Source organism: Lynx rufus, unplaced genomic scaffold, assembly GCF_022079265.1.
Source record: "Lynx rufus isolate CCGP_SWC_20201006 ecotype Redwood Valley unplaced genomic scaffold, mLynRuf1.p SCAF_43, whole genome shotgun sequence".
In the NCBI taxonomy this organism is placed as follows: Eukaryota; Metazoa; Chordata; class Mammalia; order Carnivora; family Felidae; genus Lynx; species Lynx rufus.
This window is the reverse complement of record NW_025814860.1, coordinates 967587-982551: the sequence shown is the minus strand read 5'-3', so window position 1 is coordinate 982551 and position 14965 is coordinate 967587. Positions and strand designations below refer to the sequence as shown.

Genomic DNA, 14965 nt, shown 5'->3' with positions numbered 1-14965 from the left:
TGGGACGAGCTCACCCCACCGTCCCCGCCAGCGCCCGGCTCACCTAAGGAGCTGTAGGACGCAGCCGAGGAGCCCAGCGCCCCGGGCTCCGACGTGAGGGCCGGCGGCTGCTGGGGGGGCGTCATGGCCGAAGAGACGAGGGGCCCCGACAGAGACTGGGAGAGCGAGCTGAGCGGGGAGGCAGACACTGAGGGGGACGACAGCAGGGACGGGGAGCGGGGCAGGCGGCCGGGGATGGTGACGGGTGCTGAGCCCCCCGGCGACCGCGGACCTGCACGGATCGGAGGGGCCAAGTTAGCGGGAGGCGCTGACCACCAGACACGGCGCCTGGCCTCCAGGCTGGGGGGTGACCCCGGGGGGGGGGGGGGGCAGCCACCGTGTGGGCGCGCCCTCCTGGCGCAGTGAGCTCACGGGCGAGGGGTTCGGCGGGGGCTCCGCGGAGGCCAGACACCTGCCAGGCCCTGCCCAGCTGACCCACCCGCCAGCATGCTGGTCCTGGGACATCCGGGGACCCCCAAGAATGGTTCATTTTCACAGCAGACGAGGCAAACGTTTGGGGACACGGTGTCCCAGGGTACGTGTGCCCACAGCAGCTGCAAAGATGGTGGGAGGCTGACCGCGCACCGGCGTGCTGGGAGCACCCCCTCCAAGAACCACTGAACGGCTCTCCAAAGAAAGGGCCCAGCCGCCCCAGCACGGCCCTGAAAAGAGCAGGGGGTCAGCACTCCTACCTGCCGGTCCCAGGTCGCCCAGGTCATGCTCCTCCAGCTCCTTATCTAGGGGTGCGAGGCTGACGTCGCCGGGATGAAGATCCACAGCGGGGCCTGTTAACAAAACACGGTGTAACCACGGGACGACCCCAGAGCCTCAGGAGAGAGCCCACGGCACTAGGACAGTTTCTGGGGCCCGCGTGTGAAAGAGCAGAGAGATGGAACAACGTGGGGCCCCCTGGAGCCCCCCGACTTCCCAAGATTTCCTCGTAAACCCTCTCCTGCAAGCAGGGTCTTCTCCCTTCACCCCGGCCCCACGTGACACGGCCCCGGCTCCGAGCTGCTGAGGTCAGGCCCACCAGCCCCCAAAGCTTCCAAGTTCCAGCAGCCGAGCGGCCAGAGGACCTGGACAGCGCGCAGGCCATCCAGCGAGGGCCGGGAAGGCCTGGTGATTCCCACTCCCGGGACACGCGCCGGGTCCACAGAAGACCCGGCGGCGCTAAAGGCACAAGTTCACCTGCACCAGCACCCGTCCCAGAAGTAGGTGGGCCTCTCCTGTGTGGCTGAGCCCTGTCCCCGGACAGCCTGCCTGCTCTGGGTCCGTGAGCCGGGCTTCTGGAGCCTTCTGCCTTTTTCCTGCCCCCAGCCTCCTAGTGCAAAAACCCCGTGTGACAAATGACACCAAGTCAGAACCACCAGAGAGAGACGCCATTGCTCATCTCTGACCACGTCCAGCCCTCGGCTGGGCCCACACTCCTGACCACATCACAGAAGCAGCCGTGCCAGAGACGTGCCAGGAAGCAGCAGGCAGGCCAGGCCTGTTTCAAATGACCACGTTACAACCCAGGAGCGAAGGCTGAACCCGCCGGTGACTGCGGAGAAGCCACCACCTTTCAAATGAGAGGCATTTACCATGATTACCGGAGAAACGGGACATGGGGGGGAAGAGAGACAGGACTTGGCGGAGAACGTCCCAGGAGCAGGCAGGTTCCCGAGGAGCCGGCTGCGGGACGCGTGCGACCCCAGCTGCGCCGTCCCTTCCCTGTCTCTAGGGCTGCTGGGCACCACTCAGCCCGAGGGGCCCACTGAGCTGGCCGCAGGGACAGCCCTTCACCAGACACTGGTACTTAGCGGCCCCCTGCTGCCTAAGTTCACAGAGCGCGGCAAGCACATCTGCCGTCCGCGAGCCGCTGGCTCTGGCCTCTGCGGCGCATGAAGGGGACACGTGGGGACCCAGTGTCTGGGCAGGAGAGCACCGCGCTGCCTGGCGAGGTCTGTCTGTCTCGTCACCACTGCCGCACCCACTCCACAGCCACAGCCAGGAGCACGAACCCCAGCCCGCCTCGGGCCTGCCCACTCCAAAGGAAACACTCTTCCAACAGAGATTTTAAAGACTCGCGAGGGACTCATCCCGAAAGGAGGCGAACGCGAAGGGTGCCAGCTGGTCCGGGCACCCCTCAAATCCCCCAATCACTCTGAAGAGCAGAGAGGCCTAGCCCGGGAGACCCAGGGAGCCCACTGCGGCACCAAGACCCCCCCTCCGCACCCTCGCGCTCGGGAGACACCGCCGGCCCGCCTGTGGGGCCCGGCCCCCACGGGGGGCTCCCAACGCTTGCTTCTCCGGCCTCCTTTACAGCAGGTGCCTCCGGCCGGCTCGTTCTTCCTGACGCCCAGGAGCACAGGGGCATCTGCGTCCAGGGGCCGCCCCGACCGAGCACCGACTCATGCGTTCTCGCGGTTGGGAGCCCGAAGTCCAGACCAACGTGCGCAAGGCTGGGCTCCCTCCAATGGCGCAGTCTAGCTGCTTGGGGCTGGCGGATGCACCACCCCACCCTCCGCCTCCCGTGTGGGTTCCAAAGTACCTTCTTATTCAGACCCAAGGCACGCTGGATCAGGGCCCAGCCCGATGACCTCACTTTACCTTGACTGCACCTGGAGAGCCTGCATCCAAGCAGTTGTGTTCACAGGTTGGGGGGTGAGGGGGGTCAGAACAGAGACGTATTTTCTGGGGGCACGTAATTTACCCCACAATAATGGGGGCCATGGACACCCCCGGCAACCATCGTCTCCAGGTACCAGGCACCTTCTGCAGGCCCAGGGCCCAGAACTGCTGGGTGCCCCCCCCCACCCGCCCCAGGCAGACCCGTCTCCCCTTGCCGTGAACGTAGGGCCCACTTGCTCTCAGGCCCACCCCTTGCTGACCAATGCCCGCTTTCTTGACCTCCTACTTCCCCCTCACTACAAACCACAGCCAAGCCGTGCCAGCTGGCACCCATGCCCCCGGGCCCCGGTCAAAGGCAGCCCACCCTCACACCCCGTCCCTCACCCTCCTCCGCTATGGCCGACTTCTCAGCCCTAGAGGCCTGGCCCGTCCTGTCCCGTCCCATCCCTGCTCCACGAGCGTGCGCGCGCGCACACACGCACACACCCACACACACACACACACGCACACACACACCTGGCTTCGGCAGCCCTAACCCTCAGACACCGGCATCTCCCAGCAAGGGCGCCTCACCACCTCCTACCAGGGAGAGGACCTACTGCCTCACCAGCAGCTTCTCAAACTCCGGGAACACGAGGGCCCAGACACTGAGCAGAAGCCAGGAGCCCTCGGCCTCTCCATCCTCCCTGAACCCTCGCCGGTGAGGGCCCCAAGCTCCAGCCATCTCTGCAGGCTGCCCCTCGTCCCCCACCTGCACTGTCCCAAGAGCGACCTTTCTAGGAGGCCAGCCCCGCAGGTCGAGTCCTACTGCCCACAAAGAACATGCCCCTGGTGTACTGGTGGACACTTATGGCCAGGCTCCTCCCACCCCAGCCTCTCCGCTACCCTTCAGCTGATGCCAGGCTGCAGCCAGGGGTCCTGGGAGACCGCCTGCTGGGCCTCCAAAACTCGCCGGCTGTCCCCACTCCATGCACCACCAGCACCAGGTGCAGGGCGCCCTGCCCTCCCCGCCCCCCAGCACTACACCCCCTGCTCTACCCCCACCTGTCCACCACCTGCTCTGCCCCCCACCCCTGGCCCTGGCCCCTCGTGCCCCCTGGGCCTCCGGCCCGGACTTGCAGGCCGGCCAGGCCTGACCACAGGGATCTAGCTTTCAGCACCTGGGGTCTCAGGAGGGGCTGACGGGTGGTGTGCTTTAACGCCAACAAAGTTCCAGAACCACTTTCTGAATAACAAAACCAGAAATGAAGAGACGGACGAGGAAAACAGGCTGAAGCAAGAGCTTTTCCTCACCTTGAACAGACCCAGCCTTGTCACACTCCCCGACCCCCGCCCCATGACTCAGCACAAAGAAGCCCCCTGGTCCAGAGTGACACGGAGGAGCCAGCCCCCAGCGGACAGCGGCCGGCCGAGGCCAGGGTGCCCTGGCTGCTTGGGTGTCCGCGGTGGTCCCACGCCTACTGCACCTCTCGGCTCTCTGACTCAGACCCAGGTCTTCTGGGATGTTCTCTTCAAGGAAGAGCTGACTTTCAAAGAGGCTTTAACACTCAAGATCCAGATGAACCGAATTACGTAAGCTCTGCCTCTGACCCAAAACCCGCCTTGCCCAACTGCCAGGAACCGCCCAGATGTTAATGAGAAATCGCGGGAGAACTGCTGAGTAACGGCCCTGGCAAAACCCCGACCCTGACATGACACAGCACATCCGAGAGGCGACGCGGTCCTTCGGGGTCAAGGGACGCGCAGGGACAATGCACACAGGACAGAACGGGGAAGCCCCGACGCCGGGCGCGCTCCTAACACGCGCGCCCGCCGCGGCCGGGATGCCCTCACCCCGCAGGCCGACCTGCCCCGACCGCAGGGTGAAGCGCCTGGCAAACCCACCCACCGGCCTCAATTTCCGACGGTGCAGCCGACGGTTCTCGGCAGGACAAGGCAGGAACCCGGTCCTCGCCGCGGAGCAAAAGACCCACCTCGGCTAGGTAACGCGGGCCCCCCCTCCCCCGGAGAAGCCCTGCGGCGCGCCCACGCAGGGGACCAAAGGGCGCCTCTGCCGAGCAGGTGCCCGGAAAGGGGACGTTCGCCTTCGCCTCCTCGCAGAGCCTCCGCGGAACCCGGTGCTGACCCCGGCGGTCACTCTCGGCCCCGGGGGCGGGCGACCGGAGCGGGTCCGAGGAGCACCTGGAGAGGAGGAGGTGTGCACCTGGGGAGGAGGGGGGAGGGCGAGGGGTGGCGCGCCTGGGGAGGAGGCCCCCGGGGGAGCGGGATGGAGCGGGGGGGGGGTGGTGGTGGGAGACGCACCCCACCTGGGGGGGTTGGCACGTGGGGGTGCGGCGCACCTGGGGAGGGGCGGTTCGCGGGCCTCGCGGGGAGGCGCGTCGAGAGAGGGGGTTGGCTCTCACCTCGCCGGGGGTGCACAGCCAGTTCCGCATAACGACGACCCGCACCCTGGCGGCGCGGGGCTGACGATGCTGACTCACCGTCTACCGCGCCGCCGCCGCCGATTCAAACGCAGCCCGCTCCCCGCCCTCCCTGCGCCGCCCCGCCCCCGGGTGACGTAACCCTCAGGTCCGTCCCGCCCCCGGTGACGTAAGCCTTACACCCGCCCCCGCCGGGCCGCCCCGGGTGACGCAACCCTCCGGCCAACCCGCCCACTCCGCCGGCCCCGCCCCCGCCGCACCTGTCGGGGTGCGCGCCAGCCAGCAGGTGTGCGTGGGCGGCCCCGCCGCTCGGAGTCCTGGGAGGGAGGGGGGGGCGGCCCCACCCCCTGGCCCCCTGTGTGGCCCCGGCCGGGCGCGCAGCACCCCCCCCCCCCCCCGGCCCTGGCCCCTCCCGGCGCTGAGCCCAAAGCCCGGGTCCAGGTGCTCGCGGGGGGCCTCGCCGGGCAGGGCCGCTTTCCTTCAGGTAAGGAAGCATCTTGGCTCCAGGCGGACCCGCTCAGGTGAAAACGCACACGAGGCAGCGGTCAGGGCGAACAAGCCATGACCCCTGCCCTCGGAGGTCACGGAGAGTCAGCTGCCCACAGCCCCGCGGCCACCCCAGGCCACCAGCTCCGCAGGGGACTATTTTCACCGGCAGCCTGCTCATAGAGACAAAGGAAATGGCCTCTTGTCAAGTGGCCCTGAAATGACTCCACTAAACCACCGAATACACAATTAGTTTGCAAACAGCACCTATTTATTTTAGAATTTACTCGTTCTTTGTAGGCACTGCATTAGTAACGATATAGCCTGAACCAGACTACGAGCAGAAAAGGACCGGGTCTACACCCGCTAGGCCCTAGGTAGGTAGAGCAGGCTCTTCGATCCAGGCGCCCCTGAGCCCTGGGGTCCTCGGCGACAGAAGGACAGCCCGGACGGGCCCTCCGGGGACCAGAGGGCAGCTGTGAGGGGTGTGTTACTTCTCCCAGCTGGGGCCCCTGTTAACTGGCACATGATTTGACTGGGGGTCTCAAGAGCGTGTTCAGAGAAAGGAGGCCCCTACTGCGGCAGCAGCTCAGGATTCAGCAGCAGCAGTTTTCTGTGAACAGACCGTGTTGATCCCGAACAGGAATTAATCTCCTCGCCTCTGGGCACTTGGTTCAGGAAACACTTATGTCAATGAAAGAATGAACTGCAAGATGGTGACGCGTGGAACCAGGCAGAGGCCCCGTGGGTCACCACACAACCCCAGGGGGCACAGGTGCATCCAGTGCTTTCGCCCGCTCAGGTGAGCAGAGCTGAGGACGGCCTCTCCTGATAGGTGGCAGGGACTTCATTCTCCTAATTACTTTCCCGCGATGCTCACACTTGACTGTTGCTACCCTTAAACTGGGGACAATAAGCCTTATTTTTAAAAACCGTGTTTTTTACACATAAAACACAAAACAACAAAATGAAGCATGCCATTTATACCAATGGCTTTCCGGCTCATTTCCAGGGAGTAACCAAGGACTCCTGTGCGCAGGCGCCCCACGCGCCACCGAGACGGTCCCCCACCGCATGTGAGTCAGCCAGGCGCCTCGAGGCTAACGCGCTCTGGAGGAGCCCTTCAGACACACACAGTTCCGATCTCCGTTCTGTGACCACAAACTGTTCGGCTCCCTCGAGTGGGCAGAGAACCTGCTCAGAGGCCAGGCTGGCTCCGGCTGCCCTCCTGCTGTGTTTTGGCCCCAAGTTCAGACAAGGGCAGAGAGACCTCGAGCCTCTGCCCTGGCCTCTGCTCTCTGCCGGCGCGCGTGAGTCTGAGGGCTGAGTTCTCAAGCCCACCGGCCAGGTCCAGTGCACGCAAGCCCAGCACGCAAGCCCAGAGGCCTCTGGGGTTCAGGGGTTCAGGAAGGACACCTCGCTCCACCCCAATTCCACGTCAACGTAAAATAACACACACGTGCCTGTTTTTGCTTAAAAGAGAACCCACACGGACGCACCCTATGAAGTATGTGAGGACTTGAACAAACTCCGCTAGTCTAAGGCAGAGCCCAGGCAAGAGTCGGTTTAGTCTTCACTCCTACGTGGACAGGATTTCCACAAAAGACCAGCACAGGGAAGCTGGTGGGGCGGGGGGGGGGGGGGGGGGGGAGGCACAAGAGTGTGCAGGGCAAGGAACCGAGGTCAGGGCTCAGAAACACCAGCAGGGGGAGGGGTGGTTTCATCAAGGACACCCTGTCCTCAGAGAGCTGGGCAAGCTGGACTCTAGAGGGTTCTTTGGCAGTCGGACAGCTCCACCGTGGAGCCCGTGCAGGAACGCCGGGGCCGTGCAGGAAGACGTGCCTGGCCACACAAGGCCCCGGGGTTCCAGAATAAGGCGGCCCTTTGCAGCTCAGAGTGAGCACAGGGGCGGTAGCCTCGAGCCCCACATGGGTAGAAGTGCCCCAGGAGGCAGCCGCGACACGGGTAGCAAGGTCAAGCACGCCTGCCCGGCATCCCTCACATCAGCACAAGGGACACCAGGTGCTCTGATGGCCCGAGCCCAAGATTTGCCGTCTAAATGGCCACTGAGAGGACACCTCTCCTCCCTTAACACCTCTCCTCCCTTGCCTTGGCTGCCATCGTCCCCACCTGCGTCTCAGCCACGACCCCACGGCCAGTGGCGTGACTGGCGTCCACAGGTGCTGAGGCGTGGAAAACAACGTGCGTGCCATCCTTGGCTGTCGGCAACGGACAGTTCTCTCCGGGCGGGAAATACCACCCTGGGCCCGACCACGTGGCCAGCTCTGGCGTCGACGTGGTGCCCTGACGTGGGAACGTGGGCGGAGCCGGCACCCGCCCCGCACCAGGAAGGAGGCGGACAGGACGCGTGTACCCCAGGGCAGACCGCTCCGCAGCGGCCTCCCCGGCCTGCCCGCGGCCACGCCTGCCCAGCCTGCCCTGGCGCAGAGGACGTGGAAACGCCACGAGCAGAGCCCTTGCCGGGTCTCCCTTGGCCGGGACAGAAATGCAGGTTTTGGGGAGCTCAGCGACACGAGCGTCCGCAGGTGCAGCCGGACGTGGCCTGAGGGGCCGGGGGCCGGGTCTCCCCCCAGCTCCGTGCCCGCCGCTCTTCCCGGCTCTCAGGACAGCCCCTCCCCTCATCGGTCCGCAAACCCTCTAGGACTCCCCGGGGCTAAGGGCCCCTCAGCCGTGCCGCTGCCCTCGGCTGCATCCCAAACCCCTCCCACCCTGGTCGTGGTGACCAGGGGCCACAGCCTCGGCCCAAGGGTCCTGGTCCCCTCTGCAGCCTGTGACTCCCAGGGACGCGGGGGGCGGGGGTTTCTAGGTCACGGGCAGCACAGCCAAGTGACAGGTGACCGAAACACGCGTGCAGCGGGTCCTGAAAAGACACGACGTAAGCGCAAAGAAAAGTCGGGGAGCCGCGAGGGAAGTTTTAGACCTACCTGGGGCGGGCTCAGGCGGGTGGGTGCGGGGAGCCGAGGGCAGGGCGGCCGGGGAGGAGCTGCCAGAGCCGGTGCTGGACGCCACGCTGGAACCCAGGCTGGGGGCGGGCGGATGAGCCCCTGTGGACACCGGCAGGTGGTTCTGCGCAAAGACACACGAGGTGAGCGGGCGTGCGCACACAACGGCCGCCGTGAGGGCGCAGTGACGGCGGACCCGGGGGAGAGCAGAAGGGCGCGGGGTCACGGACGGGACGGTCGTCCGACTTCGATCCCCAAAGCAAAACAGAGGTCCGACTCTTCCAAACGTTCTAGGGGGGGCCGTAAAGGCCGAGTTGGTTGCAGTCAGCACGACAGCTGCAGTCAAGATTGGCTGGCTAATCAGGGACTGAACACATCCATCTAGAAAGTGTCCGATCCAAGGAGCTTTTCTGCAGAAATGGCTGCCAACAGCTGATCTAGGGCAGCAAAACACAATCCACCCAAAGGCCTGACCAGAGGGGAGCCTGGGGGGGCTCAGTGGGTTAAGCGTCCAACTCTTGATTTCGGTTCAGGTCACGATCTCCATACGTGGGATCCAGCCCCGTGTCAGGCTCCCCGAGCTGACAGTGTGGATGGAGCCTGCTTGGGATTTTCTCTCCCTCTCTCTGCCCCTCCCGGGCTGGCTCGCTCTCTCTCAAAATAAGCAAACATTAAAAAAGAGTTTATTTAAAAAAAAAAAAAAAGACGTAAGTAGGGAGCCCACACGGCCTCCAAAAGCAAAACCGGCCCTACGATGTCAGGTTTTTACCTCTCGGTACTCAGGCAACAACCTGGGTGCCGCACGTTATCCGAGTTGCGGAGAGCAGCCCAGAAGAGCCAGCCGGGTCTGGGCGGCACCTCACCGTCCCAAGCAAATGACACAGAGCCGCAGGCCGGGGCTGCTCGACACACGGCAGCTGCGTCCGTCCGCAGCCCACCCGAGGTCGCTGTGACACCAGGGCCCAGAAGCCACACCAAAGGGAAGCGTGTGGCGTCTGGGTTTCGCTTCAAAATGCGCCAGCAGAAGTTCACTTCGGGGGGGGGCGAGCTCCACCACCACAAGGGGGGAGGATTTCACTAGTTTGTCGGCTTAAGTGAAATTTCACCCACACATGAACATAGGTTTTGCGCGGGGAGCGGCGGGGAGAGAGGAACACACACAGCAAAGCTCCTCTGAGTGTTTCCCGGCCGGCTAGCCTCGCTCACGAGGGGCCCTCGGTGACCGACCCCGCGACGGCCGGTCACCGCGCGTATGAGGCTGTCGTAAAATTAACATGAACTGCATCAGTCCGGACGCCAAAGTCGCCGGCGCTCCCGGGGCTCGGGCCCAGGGGCAGACTGTCTCCTCAGCACGGGGAGGGGTGCCTCCCGCCCGCCCCAGCAGCCCCGGGCGAGGCGGGAAGGGTGGCAGCAACAAGGACGCTCCGAGACACCTCACAGCCAAGCCCAAACGCTGAGCCGGGGGCCCGAGGTGCCTGCTGTGACTTCACCCGCCCACAAAGTCACAGCGCAGGGACTGTGTCTCTCAAAGACGTCAGGGGACGCTTTATCCCGAAAACCGAGAATAACGCTCTCAAGGCTGGGGGGGCTGGGGTGTCCCCCAGCCGGGGCAGACTGGGGCCCACAGGCGAGGGAGGGGTCCCCAGAGGGCCGGCCTCCGGCCCCGAGGCCTTTCAAACGGAGGGTCCCAGGGAAACGCCGGGAGCCCCTCCGCTGGCCTTCCAGTCCTCCCACCGGGCACTCGAGGTCCCCGGAGCCCAGCTTTGGGTGGGACGGAGGGCGTCTCCGGGCGCAGGTGGGAGGGGACCTGTAGATGAGCCACGCGGGCTCCTCGGGCTGCCAGCACGTGAGGACGCGTCAGGCGGTGGCAGCACCACGTCCCGAGGCCCCCGTGCGTTGGCTCCGTGGCCGCTAACGTTTCCTGCTTCGGATTCGCAACGAACGTCTTATCCACTTTACTCTCCAAAACGCTGCCAGAAAACAGTTTACCCTCAACTCCCCTGCGGATCTCAAAGCTCCCGAGGCCACGAAGAATGTCGGGGTCACTCTGGAGAGTCCCGAGGGGGTGGCCTCAGGTGGGCGCCAAGCAAACCGGGGCAGAGAGGGACCGGGTGTGTCGCCCGCGTAGGAATGGAGAAGGAAGACGACAGGGGCCAGTGACAAGTGGCGATGTGCTGGGCCTGGGGGGGCCGGGGCCCCCGCTGCCCTCCCGCACCGCACCCCAGGCCTCCCAGAGGCTCAGGCCCTCTTGTCTTACGGGGACGGGGACGGACGGCAGTGGTGGCCAGGACGAAAGCGTTGCTTAAAACAGGCAAGCGGGTCCGAAGAGCCTTCGGGAACTGCGCCACCGAACCGGGGTCGGGCTCAGGGAAGCCTCAGCTGAGGCCACGGCAGCCTCACCGGAGGGGACACGTGGAGGACACTCATGGCGGGAGCCTGTGATTACCTCAGGTGTGCACGTGTCCCCGAGCCGTGACGCGGGAGCAGGGAGTCTCTACAGCGGCCCCCAGAGACACTGGCCCAGATGCAGCTTGGATGCGGTCGTGGGCCGCCCTGTGTCCCCGGAAGCTCATTCCGCGGGGTCCTGACCCCCAAAACACCAGAGCGTGACCTGACCCAGAGACGGGGTCTTTACCAGGGAAATCAAGTTCACATGAGGCCGTCCTAATCAATGACCGGGGTCCTTATGAAAAGGGGGAAATGTGGAGACAGACCCAGACCCGGGGCCAGGGGGCTGGGGGGGGTGCGAGCAGGACGAGACAGGGAGTCATCGGCTGCGTACGGGCCCAGGACAGAGGCAGCTCCCGCATAGCCTCAGAGGTGCCGACCCCACTGGCCCCGACACGAGGACTCCCAGCTCCGGACGGTGAGTGGTTGGGGCTGCCCCGTCCGCGGGGCTTTGTTAGGGCAGCCCCCGGACACACACAGACCACCAGAGGCGGCTGCGAAGGGCGCCCCGTACTCCCCGTGGGGAAAACGTCAGGAGGTTTTGGTTTCGTTGTGTCCAAAGTACAACACAAACACGTTTTGAACGTTGAGACGAAAGACGTGTGGAATAGGCCAGTTTAAGAATTAAGTGAAAACATAATTAAGTCGCGAACGGACAAGCACAGGGCTCTGGGTCAAGAGGGAACGTGCGAGAGTCCCAGCACACAGGGCGGCCCCGCTGCGGACAGCGGGAGCCCCCCGGGCGGTACCTGCTTGCTGTCCTGCTCAGCGGCCTTGTGGCTGCCCTCGGCAGGTGACTCTCTCCGCTTCGCCTACAACAGGAAAGCACCAGGGTTGGAAGAGAGCAGCACGGTTTACAAACAGACACCTCCGCTTCACGCACCGGAGAGAAAACGCTGAGCCCGGGGATCTCAGAGAACAGAAAAGGCGTTCAAGTTACCACCCTCTGTCCGTTCTCCCAAGTCTGTCTCTTACACCTGCACGCTGACCTCTAACCTCCGGGCCGGTCCGTGTGAAGGAGGGGGTGAGCTCTGTGCCCCCTGCGACCAGAGGTCGTGAGACCCGAGCCCGGAGAGCCGGGCAAGTCTTGGGGAGACCTATCCCGAAGCAAAGGATTATTCTACCTACAATGCTGAAAGCGGGGTGTCACCTGGCCCTTGAGAAGGCACCCCCTCGCCTCTCCCGCACCGGGAAGAGGACGACCCTCAGCCACCAGACGCTCCCGACTACGTCCACGTAACCCTGATCCGACATCGCTTTCCCCCACACATTTACCGTCCCACAATTTACCTCCCCAGGAGCAGAAACTCCTTTTGTGTGGCCCCTTCTCCACGATCTACCGCTCTTTGTTAAAAGGGTATATGAGCCTCCAGGTCTGCTTAGACCCAAAGGGGTCTTTACTTCCTCACCACCAAACCTTCTGTACGGATAAGCAATAAGGCTTCTGTCCTGTTTATCTTTTATCAGTTTAATTTGCAGAGGCCCCGTACCGAACGTGAAAGGGTAGAGGGAAACATTTGTCCCTCTCCGACACATACAGAAATCTTGACTGACAAGCCACCTGCCAGGAAAACCGGGCCCAATGATGGCTTTGCTCACAGAGCTCAGGACCAGGGCTCCCCCAGGTCAAACATCAACACAAAGGCCACAGACCCAGATGTCCTTCAGATCAAAGGACAAAATCAGATTCTGATTTTTATGACTACTTTTACACTAAGTTAACTTGTAGTGGTATTTCACGTCCTTCTGGCCTTTCTTCCTTTATTTTTTGGTTTCTGGATTTGTAGAAGGACCCAGAGTGATCACCAGGGGCAGAGGAAGAAAAGGTGTCCACGCAGGCCCTGCCCGGGCCCCTTCCTCCTACGCAGTACTTGGCCTCGGGCTCAACCCGGAGGTCGTGCTGGTATTTGGAGTTCCCTGTATCTCTGTTGTCCAGAGTGACCCCACCTGCAGGGTGGGGTGAGGGCCTCCGAAGTCACTGACCACAGACCTGAACATACCTCCAGGCCAAGCACGCGTTTCCTGAAGCTGTTCTGTTTGCCTTTGCAACCCAGGGCTCCCTGTGGGGACCTCGCCCCTTCGTCCAGGCCCCTCTCCGGCCACCCCTGCCCCAGGCTCCCTGCTGCTGGGCCACACCCTCTGCCTGGGGTCAGCTCCTGAAGATGGCCCCGCTTCAGCAACCTCCACCCCACCCTGTCACCTGTGCCTCTGGCCCACTGGCTCCGAATCAGGGTTCCCACCACTCTCTCCTCAGGTTTGGCCGATTTCTAGAACCGCTCCCAGGGCTCAGGGAAGCACTTACGTTTACCGGATTATTACATAATATACTAAACACTACAGACGTTCAGATAGAGACATGTCAGGTGAGGTCTGCGAGGGCCCCGAGTGCGGGCGCTACTGTCCCTGTGCAGCTGGGGGCCTCCACCCGCCAGCATGGAGATGTCGCCAGTGCGGACGCTCTCCACACCGCACACTTCAGCGATTTTCATGGGGCTCACCCCCTTAATTCCACCTGCAGCCCCTTCCTGCCCCAGATCATGTCAGGTGGTGCAGAAAGTCCCAAGCTTTTAACCATGGCTTGGCCTTTCCGGTGACCAGCCCACATCCAGGAGCTACGAGGAGCCCACCCAGAGTCACCTCTGCAAAACAAAAGAGGGTTTTGGTGGCTTTTTTTAATCTTTTTTTTTTTTTTTTTAAGTTTATTTATTTTGAGAGAGAGCACGCAAGCAGGGAAGGGCAGAGAGAGAGAGGGAGAGAGAGAATCCTAAGCAGGCTCCACGATGTCGGCACAGAGCCCGAAGCGGCGCTTGAACCCACCAATCGTGAGATCGTGACCTGAGCACCCCAGGCACCCCGAAACACAAGGTATTTTTATCCCCTTGGGAAGTTACAAGGGTTTCAGGAGCTCTGGGTCAGGAACTGGGATCAGAGAGCGATATACGTGTTTTCGGTTGTCTTGCGACGTGACCCCGTTGAGGAACACGGCATACCGCGTGCTCTCCACGCTGCTCTCGTCTCCACCCGCGGGGAACCCCCTGCAGCCTGGCACCCGCCACCCATCGTGTCCTAGCAGGTTGCCTTATTCCCCATCCCCCTTTTTTAGGGAGGCCCCGTGCTGGGCGTGAGCCACGGGGCTTGAACTCACCACCCTGAGATCAAGACCAGAGCTGAGATCAAGAGTCAGATGGTTAAGTGACTGAGCCACCCAGGCGCCCTTAGCAAGTAGGGTTTTTAAACTGCAAAATAATTAAAAGAACATAAAAGACCCCCTCACCAGACCACGCCCGCAGGGGTGGGCACTGTTCTCGTGCCATCCAAGGCACAGGGTCACCCACCGCACCCGGGCTGTTGCCTCCGAGGCACAACCCCCGCCCCCCGAGGCTCCATTCACCCTAGGCCCTCGGGGGGGGCAAGCCGGTGGCCCCGTGCCCACCACCTAAGCCCATGACTGGCATGGTCCACTGGGAGCCACTAAGATGGGGGGGGGGGGAAGGGGGGAGAGCTTCCTGCCACGCCCAGCGCCCGGCTATGCTCCTGGGGGTCCGGAGCTCTGCTCTGCTCGGTTCCCCCAGAGGACGCCAGCTGGGCTTGCAGAGGGACAAAGGCCCAGCGTGGGTGTGAAGGGGCAGCCCGGTCCTCCTTGTGGACGGGCCCGTGACAAGGCTGCAGGGTGAGGGGAGCCCATCTGCCGTCAGCACCGGGGCGAGGAGGGGTCACGCCACACCCTGCAGGGCCGCAGCGGGAGAGCTGTCTGTCTGGTCTTCGGGCTCCATGGTCTCGGGATCAGATCGAAGCCCCGCGTGCCGGGGCGTGGGGGGGCACTGGGTGCTGACCCGCTGGGAACGCAGGATGGCCGTGTCGCCGCCTGGCACGGAGATGCCGGAGACGCGGAACAGACCGCGAGCTGGTGGATCACTGCCCGGCTCCTCGTAAGTAAATTCCACCCAGGTTTTCCTCAACTTTCCTGTTTTCCCCTTTTCTAAAAAAAGCGCAAAT

At 63.5% G+C, this 14965-nt stretch overlaps 1 protein-coding gene across 4 annotated transcripts in view; it reads right to left on the bottom strand.

The window, feature by feature from the left end:
- Positions 1-14965, bottom strand: part of UNKL (unk like zinc finger) — a 37484-nt gene that overhangs the window by 3822 nt on the left and 18697 nt on the right. For 3 of the 4 annotated variants that reach the window (XM_047098087.1, XM_047098089.1, XM_047098086.1), the window contains 4 exons: positions 11719-11781; positions 8504-8645; positions 732-824; positions 44-271 (listed from right to left, as the gene is read on the bottom strand). In XM_047098087.1, coding sequence (XP_046954043.1) covers positions 44-271; positions 732-824; positions 8504-8645; positions 11719-11781 — 526 coding nt within the window. The remainder of the gene's footprint in view (positions 1-43; positions 272-731; positions 825-8503; positions 8646-11718; positions 11782-14965) is intronic. The other variant, XM_047098088.1, reaches the window with a different exon arrangement.